Source organism: Annulohypoxylon truncatum, assembly GCF_022578515.1.
Source record: "Annulohypoxylon truncatum strain CBS 140777 unplaced genomic scaffold F4807scaffold_10, whole genome shotgun sequence".
Taxonomy (NCBI): domain Eukaryota; kingdom Fungi; phylum Ascomycota; class Sordariomycetes; order Xylariales; family Hypoxylaceae; genus Annulohypoxylon; species Annulohypoxylon truncatum.
Window position 1 is genome coordinate 1,141,130 of NW_025953796.1, and position 20,833 is coordinate 1,161,962.

General features: G+C 47.0%; 6 protein-coding genes across 6 annotated transcripts; 3 read left to right on the forward strand and 3 right to left on the reverse strand.

The window, feature by feature from the left end:
- Nucleotides 1–2,747: 2,747 nt before the first annotated feature.
- Nucleotides 2,748–5,455, forward strand: F4807DRAFT_466703 (kinase-like protein). The gene is made up of 7 exons (XM_048002418.1): nucleotides 2,748–3,137; nucleotides 3,257–3,379; nucleotides 3,469–3,580; nucleotides 3,643–3,847; nucleotides 3,904–4,059; nucleotides 4,129–4,580; nucleotides 4,630–5,455. The coding sequence occupies exons 1-7, from the start codon at nucleotides 3,095–3,097 to the stop codon at nucleotides 5,156–5,158; spliced, it is 1,620 nt and encodes a 539-aa protein (XP_047855972.1). The 5' UTR covers nucleotides 2,748–3,094; the 3' UTR covers nucleotides 5,159–5,455.
- A 2,911-nt stretch (nucleotides 5,456–8,366) lies between these two features.
- F4807DRAFT_39041 (PAP1-domain-containing protein) lies at nucleotides 8,367–10,741 on the reverse strand. Its single transcript, XM_047995892.1, has 4 exons — nucleotides 10,092–10,741; nucleotides 9,263–10,025; nucleotides 8,900–9,206; nucleotides 8,367–8,841 (listed from the first exon to the last, which is right to left on the reverse strand). The coding sequence occupies exons 1-4, from the start codon at nucleotides 10,593–10,595 to the stop codon at nucleotides 8,640–8,642; spliced, it is 1,776 nt and encodes a 591-aa protein (XP_047855973.1). The 5' UTR covers nucleotides 10,596–10,741; the 3' UTR covers nucleotides 8,367–8,639.
- A 2,255-nt stretch (nucleotides 10,742–12,996) lies between these two features.
- On the forward strand, nucleotides 12,997–14,999 carry F4807DRAFT_39067 (BSD-domain-containing protein). The gene is made up of 4 exons (XM_047995896.1): nucleotides 12,997–13,154; nucleotides 13,222–13,651; nucleotides 13,708–14,431; nucleotides 14,490–14,999. Exons 2-4 carry the CDS (start codon nucleotides 13,448–13,450, stop codon nucleotides 14,870–14,872), a joined length of 1,311 nt encoding a protein of 436 aa, XP_047855974.1. The 5' UTR covers nucleotides 12,997–13,154; nucleotides 13,222–13,447; the 3' UTR covers nucleotides 14,873–14,999.
- A 127-nt stretch (nucleotides 15,000–15,126) lies between these two features.
- F4807DRAFT_451061 (pre-rRNA-processing protein TSR2) lies at nucleotides 15,127–15,842 on the reverse strand (the record flags this gene model as incomplete). Its single annotated transcript, XM_048000201.1, has 2 exons — nucleotides 15,127–15,704; nucleotides 15,812–15,842. 2 exons carry the CDS (start codon nucleotides 15,840–15,842, stop codon nucleotides 15,127–15,129), a joined length of 609 nt encoding a protein of 202 aa, XP_047855975.1.
- A 325-nt stretch (nucleotides 15,843–16,167) lies between these two features.
- On the forward strand, nucleotides 16,168–19,798 carry F4807DRAFT_420449 (alpha/beta-hydrolase). The gene is made up of 3 exons (XM_047997489.1): nucleotides 16,168–16,569; nucleotides 16,779–17,792; nucleotides 17,845–19,798. The coding sequence occupies exons 1-3, from the start codon at nucleotides 16,501–16,503 to the stop codon at nucleotides 19,537–19,539; spliced, it is 2,778 nt and encodes a 925-aa protein (XP_047855976.1). The 5' UTR covers nucleotides 16,168–16,500; the 3' UTR covers nucleotides 19,540–19,798.
- Nucleotides 19,799–20,646, reverse strand: F4807DRAFT_420450 (50S ribosomal protein YmL27). The gene is made up of 2 exons (XM_047997490.1): nucleotides 20,220–20,646; nucleotides 19,799–20,126 (listed from the first exon to the last, which is right to left on the reverse strand). The coding sequence occupies exons 1-2, from the start codon at nucleotides 20,406–20,408 to the stop codon at nucleotides 20,004–20,006; spliced, it is 312 nt and encodes a 103-aa protein (XP_047855977.1). The 5' UTR covers nucleotides 20,409–20,646; the 3' UTR covers nucleotides 19,799–20,003.
- Between the last annotated feature and the right edge of the window lie 187 nt (nucleotides 20,647–20,833).

Below are 20,833 nucleotides of genomic sequence, written 5' to 3' on the forward strand. Positions count from 1 at the left end.
CTCTTCTATGCCGCCTTCTTGGCAGATTGTTCGCCGCGTCACACAATAGTTGTCGTTTTCACGTGGGGGAACTTTTGTCTTGAGGTCCGTGGATAGCCGACTTAGATATATCGTTCATCTCCGGCCCACCCATTGAACTACAATTCTCTATAGATACCGGTGTGAATATCTTGATAAAAATCTTCTAATAGCGTGATTAGGATATACCTGATACTGAAATATACTAGTGAGTCTGTCGTGCTAGACTCCACGGCTAGCCCACCCTAGCGCTGTCGATGTTCATCTCACATTATTAGCCTGCGGGTGTCAATTACGGCCTCCTTTCCTTTATTGCTCTGGACTGATCGAGGATCGCACCGAAATCTACTCTAACAAATAGTATAACCTACTATAATCGCGATGGCTTCACTTGAGGAATTAAAAATGTAGCAGAGAATTGAAATCTTAGGCACTTAAGAGAGACTCACTTGGGAATTGCATACTGTCCACGTACTTGACTTCTTGGCCTTTTGACACACAGACACGCGAGGCGCAGTTTAACAGCTCGTTCTTCCGATCGGTTGAGCATGCTCCCTTACGTCTTGGTTCCGGCCATATCACAACTATGCACCCGTTCGAACAAAGTCGGTGGTGGCATACGAGAACTACTGGAGTTGTTACTAGGGTGAGAGAGAAGACCGGTTCGTACTAATGATTAAGCCATGACCCGGTTTACTTGTCCTGTTCGAGCTTCTGAGCTCCATAATAGCTACAAGGAGCTGAATCAGAATTCGCTTTAAAATGTGAACTCTCGTACGGTAGCTTTTAGTGGAACGAATCATAGCGCGTATGGGCCACATTAACTGGTCGAAGCTGCTTTCGCTCCGAGCTTGAACCTGACTGCCTACGTACGTACGTAGACTCCCATGATAGATGGAGACCAATATTAACTGGAACATAGATCGGAGGTGCCGTGTGACTTCCATGGTTGTCGTCGTGCAGATTATTTCCAGTAACCACTCTATGTGAGGGCACGGAGAAGTTCGGTGATATTCTGAGACTTTCATCTGACGTATGTATATTCTGTTTTCTACCTATACTTAGCCACGAGGCTCGGTATAGATTATGTTTCGGTGGGTGGCCTAGAGAATGTGAAATTGGTAGTTATAATATAAAATCTGAATCAGGGGGGAAAGATGACAACATCTTATAGGATCGCTGTCTTTTACCTTTAACTCGGCGGTACGGCAATACCGAAAATAGGGGCGACAACGCCGACAAGTTATACGTGGCGGCCAACACTTGACGGCGTTCCCCGCTGCTTCGCCGGCGCAGGCTGACGGTTCGCCGTATGTAATACAACAACATTATTCTAGAAAAGCTACTTAATGCAGCTCATTGGCCAATAATTGGACAGCCATGCCATACCCCAAATCCGCTGGGCTAGGCTAAAATTAACATTGCCCAATTCACTCGACAGGAGACTCTTTCATAAGATTGCTTAGGATACTAATGTCGGGTAGAGATGTCGAACATTAGGGCCGATCGAAACTGACCAATTCAACAAAGACATTGAAAGACATCGAATGGTTCGGTGACGGTTCTTAGCTTTCGAGAAGACTTTAGGAGAGACGAATGATCGCGGAATTATCGGAATAGTTCCTGGCTAAGTGGCACGTAAAAACGTGGAATTTATTATTCGAGAAGAAAGGAATCTTCCTAATTAGAAGAAGCAACCCGGATTAACAAAGGAGGTACCTGAGGTGCTGCAGACAAAGCAAATTACTGCAAGGAAAGGACATAAACAATAGATTGAGGTTCGACACACGTCCAGGTTAAGATTATGATTATGTGATCCTAGAATTTTGATAGTGGCAAAGAGGTTGGCGATGATGGACTTCCTTGTAGATGTAGATAATATTTCGTTGCTTAAGGTCCACGGTGAACCTCCGGCGTCCAATGTAGGGATGGCAAATGGTTGGGATGGATAAGGGGGATAGGATAGCGTGGTAGCGTGGCAAGCAAGGAAGGCAACAAGCCACAAAGCGTGGAAATGTACGGGCTGAAACACGGATCGATACTAGAACTTTACTTAGTCGGGTTAGCCCTGACGCATGTCTGTGCTATATTACACACTAATAGGCTCTATATCTTAGGGTATCTTGGGTATCTTGGTGGGCCTAAAAGGCGAGGATGGAGTACATTTACTAGGGGAGAATGCCACAGACGGTCAGCTCACGCGGCAACTACTGCTTAACTGCTTGACTGCACATGGGAACTCCGCAGCTGAGCGGCGACGATCCTCTCATGTTATCTCAAATCCCTACCTCTGATAGGTCCATAAAAACTCAAGCCCACCACGCTACGCAAAGTACCCTTTCTACAGGTCTAATGCTTGTATACGATACCTGTAATCTCCCTACTATCTCTCTATTAAACCTCGCAACACGGCACAGGGTGGTACTTGTACTATACCCTACCTAGACCGACCTAGGTACTCTCATCCGTGCTAGAGCGCTGCTGCGATCGTTACAATTGGCAGTTGCAGAGTGGGAGAGTTACATACCTAGGTAGGTGGTACCTACGTCGATACCTGCAATACCTGCAGTTTGCTGGTGCTAGTTCGACTCTTAACTCTCAACTCAACTCTCTCTCTTCTCTAAACTTACTCATTCTCTCTTATCCCTCTTCTCGCCTCTCGAGATAATAAGTTATTACTTACTTCGTACGAGTATACGAATACATATACATATCAAGCCACCAGTTCTCTCGGTTGAGCTGCTTGAATTAATTTTCCTTACCTCCCATTTATTACCTACCCATGGTACTAATAACCACGTTACCTAAGTCGATCATCAGGCTGAGAATAGTATTGTACACACGGTACCCTGGGACCTCTCAGAGCGGAAGTGGATAGTGGATCATTTCTGACCTCCTGACATCCCCAAGATCCTCCCTATCATCATTCTATCTTTTTTTTGCGCTTAATAACTGCCCTATCTTTTCTTGGTCTTTTCCAATCGCCCAATCGCCATATCGTCATCTGTTCAGCGACTTCACGCTGCTGAACACCACTTAGAATTGCCGAAACTGGATTGCCAGACCTATATTCCCCATGGGCAACAGCCAAGGCAAGCCCGTTGACCTCAACGGCGAAGGTACGTTTCTCTACTTTGCTAGAAAGAGGCTGGGATTTTCATGCCATGTCTCGGAAGAGTTATTCTTACCGCCAACAACTTCTATCAGCTAACGAGTTACCTTTTTTATTTCTTCGCAGTAAACCTCAACCATTTCCGATTGTTACGAGTCGTCGGCCGAGGTGCTTTCGGTAAAGTACGAATAGTCGAGAGGAAAGACACGGGCTTGTCGTTTGCCTTGAAATACATTCGTAAAGATGAGGGTACGTTGATTCCGCAAGTAAATACGATTGGGTATACGTATGCCGTTTATGAGAAAATTTTAGATGTTGACTTTGTTCCGCCTTTATAGTCGTACGGTCCGAAAGTGTTCGAAATATTATACGAGAACGACGCATGCTCGAACATGTGAATCATCCGTTTATCTGTAACTTGCGATATAGCTTCCAAGATATCGAGTATATGTATGCACCAATTATCAGTGGCGGCACCAAAGCGAGCTATCTAATACGACTTACACTAATAGGTACCTTGTGGTCGATTTAATGAGCGGAGGCGATTTACGTTTCCACATTTCGAGGAAGACCTTCACCGAAGACGCTGTGCGGTTCTGGATAGCTGAATTGGGTTGTGCCCTCAGATACATACATGGCCAAGGCATAATACATCGAGATGTCAAACCGGACAACGTGCTACTGGATGCTGATGGTCACGTCCACTTGACCGATTTCGTAAGACGCCAATCGCTCCATACCTTATTTTATAAGCTGACCATTTTGTCATTTAGAACGTTGCGTCTGATGTGGTGCCTGGAAAGCTTCTCACTAGTAAATCGGGAACTCTTGCCTACCTCGCTCCTGAAGTCTATGCGGGCAAGGGCTACGACGTCAGAGCCGATTGGTGGTCCCTAGGCGTGCTGTTCTATGAATGCATATACAATAAGGTAACAGGACAAACAGCCCATTATGGATCTGAAATTCCCCGTCAGCATAAGTGCTTACCAACATGATAGCGGCCTTTCGAGGGCAATTCGGAATCCACCTTGACGAACATTATCCTCGCTGCTAACCCGAAATTTCCTGTCACCCAACCACCTGTCTCGCTACCGTGCCTATATGCCATCGGTTCCGCTTTAAACCCGAACCCTGATCAAAGGCTTGGTAATACCTGGCAAAGCTTCATAAACGAACCCTTCTTCCAAGCCATTGACTTCGCCGCATTGGAACGAAAGGAATTAGAACCTATATTTGTTCCGTCGGCGGACAAGACTAATTTTGATGCCACCTACGATCTCGAAGAGCTGCTGCTAGAGGAAGCGCCGCTGGAGGCTAGGGCGCGGAGACAGAAGCCTAGGGAGAAGCTGAAGGATGATGCCACGGAGAAGGAGATCCGAGAAGAAGAGCTATACCGTACCATCGAACGAGATTTCCAGCCGTTTGATTATACTGTGGCAGCGTACAAGAAGTAAAGCTCCTTGACAATCTTACCTTCTTATAGACTAACGTGAAAATAGGATTGCGGGATTGAAGGAAGGGGAAGGTTCGGAAGACCATGAGTCGGCGCCTGGTCCATCTCACGAAGAACCACAGGCTATCAGTACCAACGAAGCCAAGCCGGCCCCAACCAACAATGGAGTTTCACAGACACAGCACCAGTCTCCACCCGCACAAGACGGTTCACACTTGAACAGGAACTTTTCAAATAACAGCCGTGCACCTAAGGCTCCACAACGAGCGGCACCGCCACCACTTCCTTCGTACCACCGCGCATATACTAAGAGTATTTCAAGTTCGGCAGGCATACAAGTCAAGTCCCCAACCGGTGGAATATCGGTAACGCTTGAGGACACCGGAAGTTGGTCAGATTTGGCGCGTAGAGATGCTACATTGCCAACCGATGCCAACGCTGTAAATGACGATAAGGCTTCTAGTGGAGGTGGCGGAGTCTTCGGTCTCTTTGGCAGGAAGAAAAGGGGTCATAGTCCGAAGCCAAAAGAGAGGGGTGTTCTTGGCAAAGAAGGAGCACGACAGGTCGTCGGTTGATTTTTCCGGCCCAAGCATAATTCTATTTCAGCAACTTTTTGGGCGTCGGAAACTGGTTACGAGGGTTTCGTGGAACTCATCCGCATATTATACCCTCATCCATCACATCACATAAATCCCCTTTAACATTCACGAGCCCAAGCTGAGGTCGAGTGGCTTGTAAGCCAGTTCGAATCTCCGTTGGTGAAGGATTGAATGCGACTCAACCATCGGGCGGATTACGATTTCTATCAGTTTCAAACGAATACGGACACCCCCATATCATGAGTGACGAACCAAGCCGTTATTCCTCTCATTGAAACTAACAGCAGTGTTAGTTTCTAGTAGCGAGTTGATACCAACTCGCCTCCCCTTCCACCCCCCTTGTCGTCACTATTGGCCCTTGGCGAAATACTGAGAGGCCATCTCATTACTTGTATATTCTAGTGTGCAAGTTCCTATCTTCAGGGTTCAGTTCGAATTCTAGACAATTCTACCCATGATAGGAATCGACGTCTGGCACGACACTACATCGAAGCTCCACTACTACTACTTCGGAGTAAGGGATAATTGGCAGATTTCGGACCATATACGGCTTACGGTACCCGCTGTTAATACCAATCCGTGGGGCAGGCAATATGAGAAGGAAGACGGGACCATATCGGGTAACAGAGGCGGCATAGACACTGTTACTACAGTTGGCATGTTTTATAGTGAAAGAACGTGCTGCTTCAGGCTAGCACGTTCTGTACGGTAGAGAGCATGCAATACACATAACACTACTTTCCATACTGAATAGCGACTTCTATTTCCTATCCCAACCGATATGTCAATGCCATTCTATGCTGGCTTCTCAGTATGAGAAGTCGCATCACTGTTGTCTTGATTGATGTAGGACAGTTGCACTATCTACATTGATATTTATACTATAGGTGTTCGTGATGTCTCTTACAAGGAGCGTGCTATGCTTGAGCATACTTAGGTACCTATGAAAGATACCCATCGTATGGTACCTTGGATTTCAGCTACTCTCGTAATTAGTCCGATACTCTCAGCTAAACAATATGGGGTGACAATTAATACATCAGGAGATATGCTCACACGCTTGAAAGGCCATAAGAGGCCAAGTAATGGCAAACGTCGACAACCCAGAGAGATATTACACGTAACTACAGAAAGATTCTCAAGAAATAAACATCAATGAGATAAGAATAAAAGAATCAAACCATAAAATAAGGATGTTCATATATCTCATGATAGTAGGTAGGTATGTACCGTGTTATGAGATATGACCATAATACTTTTATAAGTTGTGAAGTATTTAGTTTACATGTAACCATCTCAACCTACCTTCTCTTATATTAGCATACATCTGATGATGAATAGGGAACTACCTCTTTTTAATCATCATGTTATGATACTTAGGTACCTACCTAGTGTTAAATATACTACTGTCCTCTAAATGAACCGTATTCTTATGATCTTATCTTCATCAAATGTACAAGTTTGCTTGACGAATTTTATATCCGGAACATCCGTATACTTAGAGAGTTATTTCTTATCAAGCCAACTTCTTAAAACTCGCTAGCTGTTGTTATTACTTCCTTTGGTTGAATTAGCCTGGCTCTATCTTACAATTTGGAAAGGGATCAAAAGGGATGCCTTTACCAAAGTATTTGCTACTTTGACTGTAGAGTATTCTACATATATCCGAATGAGGGCTTCACATCGGATAGGCGAAGATTACGTGGACCCATGCTGTTATATCGAAGACGGAAGCAAGGAGACGAGTGAAGTAAACAGCTCGGGTCCGAAACTCTCCTCGGGAGCCCGTAGATCTTGCGGGTTTGGCTGTCTGTAAGGCTATTACGATGTATCACAATCCTTTTGTTTTCAGCTGAGAGTCCTCATACTTAATTATGTTGGAGAAGTCATTAATTGCCTCATCTTAAGTACTTTAGTACCCAAGTAGACAGGCATGTCGTTCCTATCATGTAAGAAATCTAGAATGTAAGAACTAGTAAGATTTAAACCAACACCAACAGCTCCCAATGGCTCGATCAACAAGATTGTTCAAGTGTCCCCTTGATATGTTATGCTTGTGATAGACTTGGCTACCTAGGTAGGTACCTATGTTCTTCATTGTAAATGCTTGCGTCTCCTATTTCTCCTTGATATAAAACTTATAGATGGTACCTACCTAGTTACGACTGCCACTAATACATTTAGAATTCTTTTATATCGCCAGCATAATCTACATAGTCATAACATTAAACTCGATCCATGGTGCTGTCTCCTTGCCGGTCATCAACCTCGTTTTCTAATCTTCCGAGATCTCTTGGGTATACATAACGCGACCCCTAAGAACAAGCAATTAATAGTGTAAACTGTCTTGCAATATATCCAGGATAAAGAACCATATGCTTAGATGCTGTATGTAAAGAAGTCAAGCGGTAGCCCGCAAAACACACATATAGGAGCCTCTTGCTATTCTCGTATTAAGCATTAAGCATCAAACTACCTCAAGTCCAAGGCACTGAAATACACAACTCTCGACAAGCCGCTTCAGGAACATAGTCAAATTGGTAAGTGCGCACACCTGTGTAATTCATCATCAAAACAGGACCTCGAAGCTCTCATACATAGTTGAATCCATGACTTTCATGTGTGTTTGGTATGTATGTTAGAATCCTATATAAAGAGAGACGACAAGACAGATGCTACGTCACCTCGAACCGAAAGTCCTCTCCCGTATCTCACCATTTCCTTTTTCTCCCCCCTATCCTTTTTTTGGTCGCCTTTGGGAAGATCTGGTCCTTATCCCTCGCCAATATCTCGATAAAATCGACATAACAGGTTCATCAATTGGCAGTTTTAGTGGTAAACACATCTCTCAGGGCAAACAATCATCAAAATCATCATCCCTGGTCTCATCTCATCCATCATTTATTACCTAAGGTAGGTAAAATAGGATATGTTAGTTAGGTATATTCCCAATGAACCCGGCCGTCGGTCATAGACTAGCATTCATTGACGAGTCTAATAAACGCTTCGCCTTGACCCCTTGATAATAACCCACCCGGAATCCGCCTAGAAGCGGAGACTCGGTCCAAGGAAAAAGCACGACTCAGGAAAAAACAAAAACACAGACAACATAAAAAGGTTATTTTTTCGCCTTTACTCTGTCGCAAATGCAACTCCGTTTCCCATGAATGTGGTTTGACGATGTGAGATGGAAGACAACCTGACACCCCAGAGATGGGGTGAGAAGACAGGTCTCATTCTCTTTTCTTGTCCTTTCCTGTTTCGTTTCTCTCGTCTTGACCCGCGGTGGTATTTGCCTATACCCCACGCCCCTTTCCGCCTTATGGCATAACCTGCCGTCGAAAGCAATAGAACTCCTTCCGCCGTTACCCAATGAATGGTGATGGTGGTGGCACAATAGTAGGTAGGCAGTAGCACTCTCTCTATCGAGAAGCGATGATCCTCCGGCTATGTTCTTTTACAGTGAAACGCTCCCGGATACAGACGAGGCGCATTTTCCGGCGTCAGCACCTAGGTACTTGGTCATGACAGCCTTGAAGTCCTGCTCATCAACAACGGCACCAGATCCACCGCACTTGGCCTTCTTTTGGAGATCAGAGCAGAGACCGTCGAGATCAAGGTCCCCGGACTGTACGCGGGGACAGGCTTGCAGTTTCTCCCTATTCTAGGTGTTAGCACATATCACTACTTGCTCCAAAAAAAGGTAATTTGACGTACCAAATATTGTTACACGTAAGCAGCTTTCCGTTGCTGTTGATGATGGTATCCTCAGATTCCTTACGGGCGTCGATCTCGGCGATCAGGTTCTTCTTAGGCGCGTTAGGACTCGGTGCTACGTTATATGGAGTTGTGAAATCGACGTCAAAGGCGTCATTGAAGAAGCTGTCATCGAAAGTAGCACTCGCAAGGATATTGTCCTGGGGCTCCCGGTAGTCACCGAAAAGCTGCGGATCGAATTGGCCACCATTTTGCTGCGACATCCAGTCGATGCTGGAGAAATCCACGTTTCCCATATTATTAAAATCTGATATTTATGTTAGTTATTAAAGTCATAATGAACAGCATCTTGACGAGACTTACGATTCATAGAATCAGTCGTCAAGGATGGTTGTTCCTCGCCAATCGTGGTAAGAGTATCCACAGGCTTGAAGCCCATCGGTGATTGAGTGCATGGTTCAGGAGAGGTTCCACAAGATGAGCTTGGTCCCATGTTGGAGTTCGCTGTCGACGAGCAAGGAGAACCTGCGTTTGCTCCATTTACGCTGTTGTGGCTAGAATCCAGACTGGTCCTGGATACACTGGCACCGAACGTGCTGTCGTAGGGAGATCCCGAGGATTTCGATGATGCATCTTTGGACTGTGCATCAGAGTTCTCCCTGCTCTTAGCGGATTTAGCGGTGGTCTGGTCCTTGGACTTATCCATGGGGCTATTCTGATTCTGGCTGTTGGGGCTGTTGCCCGATGACGACGTGTGATACAATGATGTCCTGGGGATAGAGGCATAAGAAGTCTGAGGTCCGGGAAGGACTCCAAATTTGGGGAACTCGAATTGGAAGTTGACGTCGCTCAAGTTTTGTATCGCGGCATTGCCAAACACTGAATTCCGACTTGGGTTGCTGCTAGTAGTGACTGAACGCGGACTGTTAAGGAGCGTCAACTTCTTCTTATACTCGTTCAATTCCATTGTCAGCTTGTCGATCTGAGCACGCAGCTGAGTGTTCTCAGTGTTGGTTGCCGTAGAGGCCTTTTCAAGCTCCTCTACCTTCGTCTCGAGGTCCTTCAAATGCTTCTCCTTGCGCTCTCGGAACGCGCGTTGAGCTGCGCGGTTTTGGGCCTTTCTCTTCTATACGTATTACTGTTAGACGTGGTCTGATTCACCAAGACCGATTGGTTCATGCTTGCGACTCACCGAACTAGGCTCGTTCATCAGAGGCTTGCGACCAGGTTTCTTGGGAACCTTTCCTTCACTCTCCCTTCGCTTGCCTCCACCCTCTTCCTCCTCCTCATCCTCGTCATCTGGATGGCTTCTCTTATCAGGGCTCTCCTCATCAGGAGAACTAGCTTTAGAGTCGTCAGTGGGCGAAGTGCCCGGGAGATCCCCAATCATCTTTGCTTGACCGTCATGACCAAAATCGAAATCGAAACTAGCATCAGGTCCCAGATCGTAATCATAATCCAAGAATGGACTCTCCTGGATGCCATTGGAGGTACCGTTCGGGGAAGCCAGGTTGGGTTCAGTCTTCTGAGTCTGGACAGGAGACTTGGACAATGACTCAGGCGAGAGAGACATCGCGTTGTTTGAGCTGCCGCTATTACCGCCTGGCTGGTTCGAAGTAAGAGCGCGGAATAGCAAATTCTGCTGTTGAGGTGTGAGGATGAAATTGTGTAGAGCTTGAGAGTGAGTCGAGGCCATTGTAGCTTGGTTTCTAGGAATGGCGACGACAAGTTAAAGAAGCAATAAGTCACAACTAAGGAACAGCGAGAGGTGAAATATTGAAGACTAGAAGTGATATGAATTGAATACGTTGACGACCCCTCTTAATTGGGTGAAGACGTCAGTGCTCAAGTTGAGCCAACGCTGCCAATGACGACGATTTGGAAGCGGAGCTAAAGGCGGGAGAATGGCTCGAAGCGCAGCAATTGCCGCGCTATAGTGTTGACGTATAAGTCGTCGAAGCTTTGAGATAAGATCGATCTTAAGAGACTTATTGGTGGCCTTGAAGGTCGAAGCTATCCACGACCAAAGTGCCACGCAGATGCTTGAATGTAAGGGATTGGAAAAGAAGAAGACAAAATTCGCCTCCCAGGATTCCTGAGGCTGATAGAAAGACTGGAAAAGGAACAAACGTTTTTTTTCGCCTGATTTCTTTTAGAGGGAGTCGACGTAGGGGGAGCCACACTACTAAAACACACCCCCCTTCTTCCTCGGGACAGCGTGGTCGATGTGAGAGGCTTGTATTGGCTGTATATCGGTAGGCTTGTAAGGTACAATACAGAAAATGTATGTGAAGAAACCGATCTACGAATCTCTCATGATAGGAAAGGAATTCGAGAGAGGGGGGCAGAAGACAGGCAATTTTCCGATTTGTAAGCGCTCTTGGGTACAAGACAAGTTCAAACATTGGAAGGAAACTCGATGTGGCGGGGAATAGGCCTGGTCCTTGTACTGTTCCTTTTAGATCCTTGGCCTTTTGGTATTCGGACATAACGGAGCTGACTGTGGCTGGTCGCCCTTCGTGTGTTTCGCCTATCCGTGTTACGTTCACACCCCCTGATCTCCCCTGCTAGGCAATCTGTACTTAAGATCCACTAGCACCTCGAATTTCGACAGCGTTCGATGTTTCCTTGTCTTCTAGATACGATGCGTACATACATCTGCCTATGTAACTAACTATATACGTATAAAGGCTGCTACATCGCATACATACTTAAACTACTAGTTTGCCGATCTAAAATGCTTGATCTGCGTATGACATCGATGTGACAAGGTGAGCTTGGTCTCCAATCTAACTTAGAGCATGAGATTTCTACAGGACATATATTGTACAAGGTACGAAGCAAGCATTTCGAGAATACCTACCTACGTACTTACCTACCTACATAAGCGATAATAGTCACGGTTGTACTTACTAAGGCCACTTCGATGTACCTAGGTAAGATACACCCAATAGGAGATCTTATGCCCTTGGGGGTTGCAGGCCACGGTGGGATCGGAACGGCGTCCAACGGCTTGTATGATAGGCCGAGTCACGTTATCGGATCTCTATTTAGCCTTTAAGTGGCGGGGATTAGGGCGACATGATTCTATCCGTACATATATATGCCCCGTCTGACCTCGCAGACCTCGGCGGTCGGGCTTTGCAGTCTATGATGGAATAATGGTAGGGACGATGACTCAACGTCAGCCTGGTGCCTGACTGCTGGAGACTGTGCCGTGATCAGCGTATAAATTCCCTAGTATGAAGGCAGGAAAGGGTCACAGGCTAGTCTAGGCCCCTGGATAGTGGGAAGGTCTGAAAAGGCAAGTCCGCATGATACCTACATATAATAAAATACGCGAGGTCAAGATATGTACGGAGGTATATCTCCTATGTGTAAATGTAGGTGCACTATTATATGCACTACCAACCGGTGTTAATGCTTACCTTGCACTCATGTATGGCCAGTTTTCAGGTAACAGTCTTGCTAGGTATGGAATATTCCGTATGAACACCGCTATCTCGCAGCGTAAGCCCTAAGTTTGGAAATGAACACAGGACTTCTAGATTCGAATGCGGTCTTTATTGCTGATCTCCGTAGAAGCCGTGGGGCATTGGCGTAGAATCATTATCTGACCTGCTTCCAACATATTGCAGTGGTACAACAGCTGACTTCAAGGTCGATTGCCGTCTATTCATGGCGTCACAAGAGAACCGGAGTGGGCAGACAACATTCGGCCACTATTCTCTATAGGTGACGGAATTCCAAATGCTGCTTCATAATGTGTGTAAGAGCAAAATGCTTATCCAATGATATGAATGTAGCATATGCCAAGTGCAAAGTGCATATCCCACTCTTAAACCGAAACAGATAATGCCTTGCAGATTTTGAAGAGAGCGGTGTTGAGTGTTTTAATAAATTCTAACAATTGATTGAACTTTGTAGGCGCATATGCAGAAAACCAGAAAAAGAAAGGGGTATCCGATACAGGACTACATCCACGTGATTGGAATCGATACTTCCATAGGTACATAGTGGCGCTGGAAAGACCCAACAAGGTACCTAGGAGAAATGGTGGAAGATTCCCGTACGTACCTTGACAATACGAAGCAGGAACATTTAAAGAGATACATGCTCTATGTGGGCTCGGTGCGGAATTCCATCCACTAAGAAATTGTTGATGCTCATGCCTCCCTAGCTGCGGTTCCCCGCACCTACGAGGGGTGGGAAGATAAAAGGGGCTAAACTGAAAGGGGTAGCAGGTTATGGCCAAGTAAGTACCTCCTTATGCTAATTATGCTGCGTTGGTACAACACTTGACTCCTATTAACGTGCCTTAGCCTTTCGATACGTCAATCGTTAATCGGCAGATACCATCAGCCTCGTCATCTACCCCAAAACATCTACAATATCGACACCGACTTCAGAATACCATTCTTTACATAGTAATTAAAGGAGTTCTAGTTGCTGACATACCACCCCTCTCTATCTGTTGTAAAAGAGGGGTTATCTTTGAGTTATTTGATCCGATACGGTAACTACGGAATTCCATGCCCTGATCCAACCATGGATCTCGCATACGACCACATTGCCGAAGAAGCCCTCCCGAAAGATGGAAACGAGAATCGCGACGGAAACCAAGATGCTGAATCCTCCCAGAAGAAACCCGAACACACTCTCAACGAAGACCTTCAGGAGGCATACCGTGCATTCTCTAGCAGCACTTGGGGTACATGGCTTGGCGGAACTGTCGGTAACGTGATCAAGCAGGTATGGCAATTGCACGAATCCATAGGGGCAATCTAACAACACCCTTCTCATCAAAGGGCGAGTCTGTGTACAGAGAGGCACACCAAGAGGTCACATTGCTCAGTGCAGATGCTACTAGGGGCCTTGCGAACCTCCGCGCAAGAGCTCTCTCGTTAACTACGTCACCGCCTGTCGTCCCGGAACAAGGATCGCAGTCATCTAGCGATAAGGAGAAAGATCCCGAGACTACCCCGACTACAGCGAAGGCCGCCGGCTCCGATGATCCAGCAAAGGACTCCGAAACGGTTATATCGCGGTTGAAAGCAGAAGCCGCGAAACGCCTGAAGGATATTCAGCGTGCAGAGGATGCTGCCGATGAGGCGCTCCTGAAATTCGGCGGGAATATCCGAGATTTCTTCCGCGACGCTGTCATCGTCAAGCCTGCCTCTGAATCCGACGACTCCCAGGGAACCGCTCGCCGCTTCGAAAGCAAGGATGAATCCGGAAAACGAGTAATTCACACCTCGAGATACGACGCACAACTTCATGTTATTCACACGACCGAGAAGAGCTTTACCGAAGATTCTGCTACTACGGAGTATGCCGCATGGGCGAAGAACTTTGATGCGGAGAAGAAGACAGAGAACATCAGTGCCGACTTGGCCAAGTATCCGGAACTACGGGCCAACATGGAGAAGCTAGTTCCCGACAAGGTTCCTTATGCCGACTTCTGGAAGCGATACTATTTCCTCAGACATAGTATAGAGACAGCTGAAGCACGTCGCCGAGATCTACTGAAGGGTCTGTTTCATTTAAAATTTATAGTGTATCTTTATGGACCTAGCTAACTGGTTTTTAGCCGCATCCGCCGAAGAAGAGATCGGCTGGGGCGAGGAGTCGGAGAGCGAGGAATCCGAGGAGGAGGAAGAAGAAGAAGAGGAAGAATCAGAGGAGTCCGACGAGGACACAGCGCCAACTAAGCCAGTAGGAAAGCCGGCGAGGCCAGCTTCTACCGAATCTTCCACGACAATTCACCCACCTGCTCGTGCCGCTCCGGCCAAAGGACATCTCAAACCTGCTGAACCCCGCAAGTCTAACGATGAGAAGTCTCAACCCGACAGTGATACCAGTTATGACGTTGTTGGCGCGGCATCCGGAAACCCAAGCCAGGCCCCTAATAGTCCCATGGAAACTCGGAAAGCGGAGGATAGCGATGATAGTGACGATGAAGAATGGGAGTAATATAGTGCTGCCTGAAGATTGGCTCGTTGGCTCCCTGCTGGTTTTGATTGATATGATTTCGGAGTTATCGTTGGCGTTGGTTGGTCTCTTTTGGATGGCTTCGAATGCATGATATTGTTCTCCCCGACGCTCTTGTATATCCTTACAAGCATATTTCATTGCAAACTTGCTATGTTATATCATGCCGCAAAACTACCAGCGACCCTGTTCTTTGAGGGTCGCGGTAGCAGACTTCATATCTCACATGCTACTGCTCAACGCTTCTTTCGCGTAACTTTTGTAAAGCCATCTTCGTCTACTTCTGGCGGAGGGCGCTCCTTGGGTACCGCAACTAAGGCGGGTGCTTCGTCCATTTCAACGTCCTCATCCTCTTCATCCTCGTCGTCATCGCTTTCCCAGTCGGTTTCCTGGTCTTCTCCATCTACCTCTTGCACCTTAACCGTCTTGCCTTTCGTAGCCAACCATCTACGTCGCAGCTCTTCGACGAATTCGAAATTGCCGGCGGCGCACTGTGTGCGAGCCTTCACTATGCGATCGGCGACTTCGACTTCGGAATCATCATCGACGTTGGTCTCGAATTCGTCCCACATGACCTGCAGCAAAGTGGCTTCAACGTCCTCCGCGATGGGATCCTGGGGCACCTTCTGGGACGGGTTGCGCGGCTTGGCGAGGTCGACGAAACTGGGAAACATATCGACAATGGCGCCTGCAAACCAATCACGCTTGTCATCGGAATCGGGACCGCCTAGGCCGTTTTGGACTGCGACTGTGAGGGAGATCCATAGGTGCAGCGAGATGGCTACGCCTTGTTCGAATTGCGCTTGTCGGGTTTCTGGGGGTTAAAGTCTAGTTAGTTGATATTCGTGTGTCGGAATGAAACCACTAAGCCTATATATAATAAAATACTCATGGGAGAATATAGGAGAATATGATATATACCTGGAGACGTTTCAGCCTCTGTAGAAGCCATTTTGGTGATTTTGCTCAACGCCAATATCAGATTTGGTACTATTTACGTATAGAGGGGCATTTTTTGTACATATTTCGCCCACTTTTGATAATAATTTCTTCCTCCGTTATCGTTCTGCCACTCTTTACCGCATAGCGCATTGCGGGTAGGGGATATGCAAGTCTAATGAACTGAGATTCGCGCTAGCCTCTCTTATCGACAGCCTTTCCCCTTTCGGGTCAGATTCACTGTGAATGGGTCGTTCTGTCTCAGTTTGTCTCATTTCGATCCGAGACGGGTTGGGAAATGACATCACCAATAAATGATATGTAAAATGAGGTAGCTGGGTAGGTGCCAGCTGGATAGCTTGGCTACCTGTAGTTTCCCTACATACCTAGGGATGTATTCTCTTATCCACTTAATACATAAACCCATAAAGCCAATGAGAAAAGGAGTGACAATAGACTTTCTTAAATTGCATCCCTTCTCTCCATTGTTACGCCTGACGGGCTTGTATAACTCACAAACTCCTAAGCTTACCCGACTATCCAATGCTTCGATCCAGGCACACAGCCCGTCACCGCTATAGCTTCTGACAAGCTACGTTTTTGTGCTCCTCGAGAAACATTCGAAAACTATTCGACATACGACACCTAGGCCCTGCTTAGGCCAGGTCGTCATGAATATGAATACGGCTACTGTCTCTATGGCGGTTACGCCGACCGTCTTGTCGACGTTTTTGTCTCACGTATGTGCCCAATCTATTATGATATAGATGGTTTCCGTCTTTCCGACAACCTAGACCTTACGTTGTTATGAATGTGCGGTTGCCATTGGCTTATAAATGGCCGAGCCATCCGATGATATCTCCATGTTAACCTTCCACCAAAATCTTGTTTGGTTTCCTCTGGTATCCACGTAAGGAGTGTGCTAAGCTGAAGTGTGGTGACACTGTAGTATCTGAATCGCAGGCCATTACGCCAGCGACCGACTGCCCATCTATCGTATGACGAAGGCTTACACCTTATACGGTCCTTCCTTACATTCGCGTCGCACCACACCATTGAGGAACTACAGGCTTTCACTTCGCAGTGGGTGCCTCATCCCCAATGGGTTAAAGTGGACCAAGTTGAGATCCCCGAGGAGAGGCTTGTGGAGGCTGCCGGCGTCATACAAGAACAACTAGGGCCAGATGGTATCAAGAAAGTCGGCGGTCAGAATTGGTGGCAATGGCGGAAGCCCAAGAGCCCTCTTCAGGCGGAATGGATAGAGATGAAGGCTGACTATCACGAGCGTAAGAAGGCTAGTGATCCGGGCCGACGAGTTATGCTATATGTCCATGGAGGTGCCTATTTCTTTGGGAGTGTCGATGAACATAGGTACCAGATGCAACGACATGCTCGGAAGCTGAAGGCTAGGGTTTTTGCTCCCGAGTACCGGCTAGCTCCTCAATTCCCTTTTCCTTGCGGGCTTCAGGATTGCTTAGCAGCATACCTATATCTGCTTGAAACCCAAGATCCAACCACAATCATCTTGGCCGGAGATTCTGCTGGAGGCGGAATGGTCATGAGCATGCTGATTATCATGAGGGACAGGTATATCCCTCTTCCAGCTGGTGCCATTCTCATTAGCCCTTGGGTGGACTTGACACACTCTTTCCCCAGCGTTTCGGGCGACTGCCCTCTCGACTACATCCCTCAACACGGGTTTCACCACAAACCATCAAAGGCGTGGCCTCCTTTAAACGCGGATGAATATGCCTTATTAAAGGAACAGGTAGCCAAAAACACGAAGTTGGGCACAACTAAATTGATGAAGCAGGAATCAGTGGAAACGAAGCAACTCCCCCAAGATCTTGCTCAACTAAATGTGGGAAAGGGAGAAGATGCTGATAATAGCAGTCTTGCCGAAACAGGGTTCATCTCGGTTAATCTTGATGGGAAAGAGGTTAAACTCAAAGACCAGATTCAGGTAACTGTAGAATGTAAATATGGATGAGGAAAACCTGCTAATATCTTTCTAGATGTATACGACTAACGAGCTTTTGTCGCATCCTCTGGTCAGCCCTGTGATGCAACCTAGCCTTGGTGGGTTACCGCCTCTGCTCATTATGACAGGGGGCGGAGAAATCCTCCGAGACGAGCAAATATACTTGGCACATAAATGCGCAAATCCTTCCAAATATCCACCTCCGGACTCCGCGATGGATGATGTGGCACGAGAACAACTAAATCGCTACAAACCTACCGATGTACAGCTGCAAGTCTGGGACGATCTATGTCATGTTGCGCCAACGCTCAGTTTCACCAGACCAGCAAAATATATGTATCGTTCGGTAGCACAGTTTGGTGCCTGGGCTTTGGCTAGGGCCCAGAAGACCGAGATCGACATTCTCGATGACGATTCTATTTCGGTTATATCAAGTTCCAGTTCCGTTTATAGTTCCGATGCCGGCACTGCGAATAGAGAAGCTAGGGAAGAAGTTCAATCTGGGGAAGGCCCCAAAGCTGAAGTAGGAAAAGCTGGGGACCCCTTGCCACCTTTCAAGAACCACATGATCCGTCAGCGTGTTAGTCGTCATGGTATTATTACCCCCTTGGCAGCCCCTAGCGAGTTACCCGGTTGTACTATGGATCGGAATGATATTGGTGTCGTCAAGGAAACTCCAGTACGAAGATGGCTCGAAACACGCTCTCAATGGGATAAACGCTTCGGGAGTGTCCGTGCTAAAATTCACAAACGACGCCTTAAGGAGATGGCCGCGGGATATGTAGGCTTCGACGGAGAAATACCACCCCCAGCCGCTCTTGCTAGCAGACGTAAGCCAGGCGAGGACCTAAAAGAGAAGAAGAAGACCAAGAGCATGGGTCTTGCACTGTGGTCTCTCTGGGGCTCTAAACATGACGAAGCTACTGTGCATCGGGAACACGGAGTTGACAAACCTGGGGTTAAGTATGCCACCACGGAAGAAGGAGAAGGAGCCCGCTCCCCGTCTGATATTAAGCTGCAGGAGGACGGGGCTGCCGACAAGGAAGTGACACGCAAACGAAGTCGGTCAAAAACAAAAACTGTTAGGGACGAGAGTCAGGTTGCAGAAGACGATGGTGCTCACGAGGACACTCCTATATCTGTGCTTATGGCTATAAGACAAGAAAAGTCCAGACAAGCCGATCAGCCGCCCTCGGCCGGAAGTAATATGCTCAAGCCAGATTATGTTCCAGATACAGGCGTTACGGGCAAGCGTCCTACCGTCTGCGGTATTGCCGTACCATTCAGTCTTGATAAAGAAGCCGAAACTGCTAGCATGATCACGTTGACTTCAGCACTAGACCAGCCAAGTCGAGCCGCAAGTCCGACACCGCTGAACCCGCAGACTCGTGCTATGGCATCTACCAGTGCTGCTGTCGTCGCCGCTATTACCGACAAAGCAAAGGATGAGGTTATCGATCCCGAAGCAGTAAAGAAAGCAGGATCTACGACCACCAACTCAGCACGAGCCTCCATTGTTGTCTACAGCGATGAGATAGACAACCTTTGGAACGCTAAAGCCCCAAGTATGGCTACTACACCATTCACCGAGAATGGTGATGCAAAAGGAGTTTACGCTACTGCACCGACGACACCGCTGGTCACTATCGACGGGGCCCCTCCTGCCACCGAACGTCCCCCGTTGGAGTCATTCGTTAGTGCGCAGGAAGATCTACCTACGAAGAAATAGTTAATTTGTATTTTCGGAAGTTGGGGATTCAGGGAAAAACGGGATACAACTATATACCCAGATCATATCTCATTTGTCAGACTCAGGACAGTGTGCATGCCATTTATTTACTATGTCTTTTTATATACCCTCGTTTAAATCTTATTCATACCTAGGATTGGGAATTGAATTCTTGCAGTTGCGGGATTGGAAGCGGTTTTGAATTTGAGGTGTTATGCTTCATGTCATTTTCTATAATTGGTATAATACAGATTCTACAGGTCCTTTGATACTCGTGATTCTCATGGCTATAATCATCATATGCCCAAACCGTAAGGACTTCGAAGACATCCGGTTATGGACACGGTGACTTGAGGGTGACTCGATCAACTCAATATTGAGTGACACACCGCAGTCCCGTCTTCTATATTCAGCATCAGTCTATACTGATTAAAGACGACTTTTGCCTCTTCCAGGACAACCTCTCAGTCCAAACCGTTCTCTCGCTTCCACCGGTCCAGATACAGCTCTGGGCTCTTGGGTCCCATGCGATAACCCTCGTACCGACCTCTCGTCCGCCCCATCACTTTTGTCACGAAGGGGGTTAACTATTATCACCCCCAGTTAGTCTCCAACAATTAATAATGTGGCTTGTGTTCGGCTTCCAAAGGTCCCTGGATTCGAAGGGAAGGGGAGGTTACCTTGAAGCTATCCATATTAGGGGGTACGACGAATGTCCGCACCCTGCTCCAGTCGATAACGTAACCACCATGCTTGGTGTGCCGACCCATTCTACCCGTTCGTGTTCCCTTGTAGAAACCCTTGTTGGCATCCTTGGTGGTCAGCCGGAATTTGCGGAATGCCTTGAGCAGCGCCTGAGTGGGCTGCATCGCGGGCGGGTTTTTGTGGGAGGTCTTCCCTTATTCCTCTTTACTGGACGGGTTCGGTGGGAGGATAGGAGAGGATTTGTGCGGCGCAATATGAAAGTCGCCGCTAGTATCGTACGTTGTCCGAGATTAACTGATCGGTATCATGGACTGGCGAAGGTGAAGGCAAAGGCGTAAGTACTGAAGAGGCGCTGTAGTCTGAAGTCGCAAAGTCGCGATCTTGAAAATCGTCAAATTTAAGTGGAGTTCGATACTTTGGTACTTGAAATGCCGTCAAAGTTTAATTGGGTCCCCGGACAACGTTAAACCTTATGAGGTAAATGGAGTTCTAGCGACGGCGGACGATAATACCGAATCCGTTAACCCGTTAATTTATTTTATATATTACGATATATATTATATAAATATATAATAAACTTTAATTATTA

What these genes read in the sequence shown, in the direction of transcription:
- F4807DRAFT_466703 (XM_048002418.1), top strand. Translation starts at nt 3,095, where the DNA reads ATGGGCAACAGCCAAGGCAAGCCCGTTGACCTCAACGGCGAAG. An exon ending in ATGAATGCATATACAATAAG is followed by an intron (nt 4,060 to 4,128) that starts GTAACAGGACAA and finishes CCAACATGATAG; the next exon opens with CGGCCTTTCGAGGGCAATTC. An exon ending in ACTGTGGCAGCGTACAAGAA is followed by an intron (nt 4,581 to 4,629) that starts GTAAAGCTCCTT and finishes ACGTGAAAATAG; the next exon opens with GATTGCGGGATTGAAGGAAG.
- F4807DRAFT_39041 (XM_047995892.1), bottom strand. Translation starts at nt 10,595, where the DNA reads ATGGCCTCGACTCACTCTCAAGCTCTACACAATTTCATCCTCACACCT. An exon ending in TGATGAACGAGCCTAGTTCG is followed by an intron (nt 10,026 to 10,091) that starts GTGAGTCGCAAG and finishes TAATACGTATAG; the next exon opens with AAGAGAAAGGCCCAAAACCG. An exon ending in CTTACGTGTAACAATATTTG is followed by an intron (nt 8,842 to 8,899) that starts GTACGTCAAATT and finishes CACCTAGAATAG; the next exon opens with GGAGAAACTGCAAGCCTGTC.
- F4807DRAFT_39067 (XM_047995896.1), top strand. Translation starts at nt 13,448, where the DNA reads ATGGATCTCGCATACGACCACATTGCCGAAGAAGCCCTCCCGAAAGAT. An exon ending in TCGGTAACGTGATCAAGCAG is followed by an intron (nt 13,652 to 13,707) that starts GTATGGCAATTG and finishes TTCTCATCAAAG; the next exon opens with GGCGAGTCTGTGTACAGAGA. An exon ending in TCGCCGAGATCTACTGAAGG is followed by an intron (nt 14,432 to 14,489) that starts GTCTGTTTCATT and finishes ACTGGTTTTTAG; the next exon opens with CCGCATCCGCCGAAGAAGAG.
- F4807DRAFT_420449 (XM_047997489.1), top strand. Translation starts at nt 16,501, where the DNA reads ATGAATATGAATACGGCTACTGTCTCTATGGCGGTTACGCCGACCGTC. An exon ending in TGTCGACGTTTTTGTCTCAC is followed by an intron (nt 16,570 to 16,778) that starts GTATGTGCCCAA and finishes GTGACACTGTAG; the next exon opens with TATCTGAATCGCAGGCCATT. An exon ending in AACTCAAAGACCAGATTCAG is followed by an intron (nt 17,793 to 17,844) that starts GTAACTGTAGAA and finishes ATATCTTTCTAG; the next exon opens with ATGTATACGACTAACGAGCT.
- F4807DRAFT_420450 (XM_047997490.1), bottom strand. Translation starts at nt 20,408, where the DNA reads ATGCAGCCCACTCAGGCGCTGCTCAAGGCATTCCGCAAATTCCGGCTG. An exon ending in CTAATATGGATAGCTTCAAG is followed by an intron (nt 20,127 to 20,219) that starts GTAACCTCCCCT and finishes GGGTGATAATAG; the next exon opens with TTAACCCCCTTCGTGACAAA.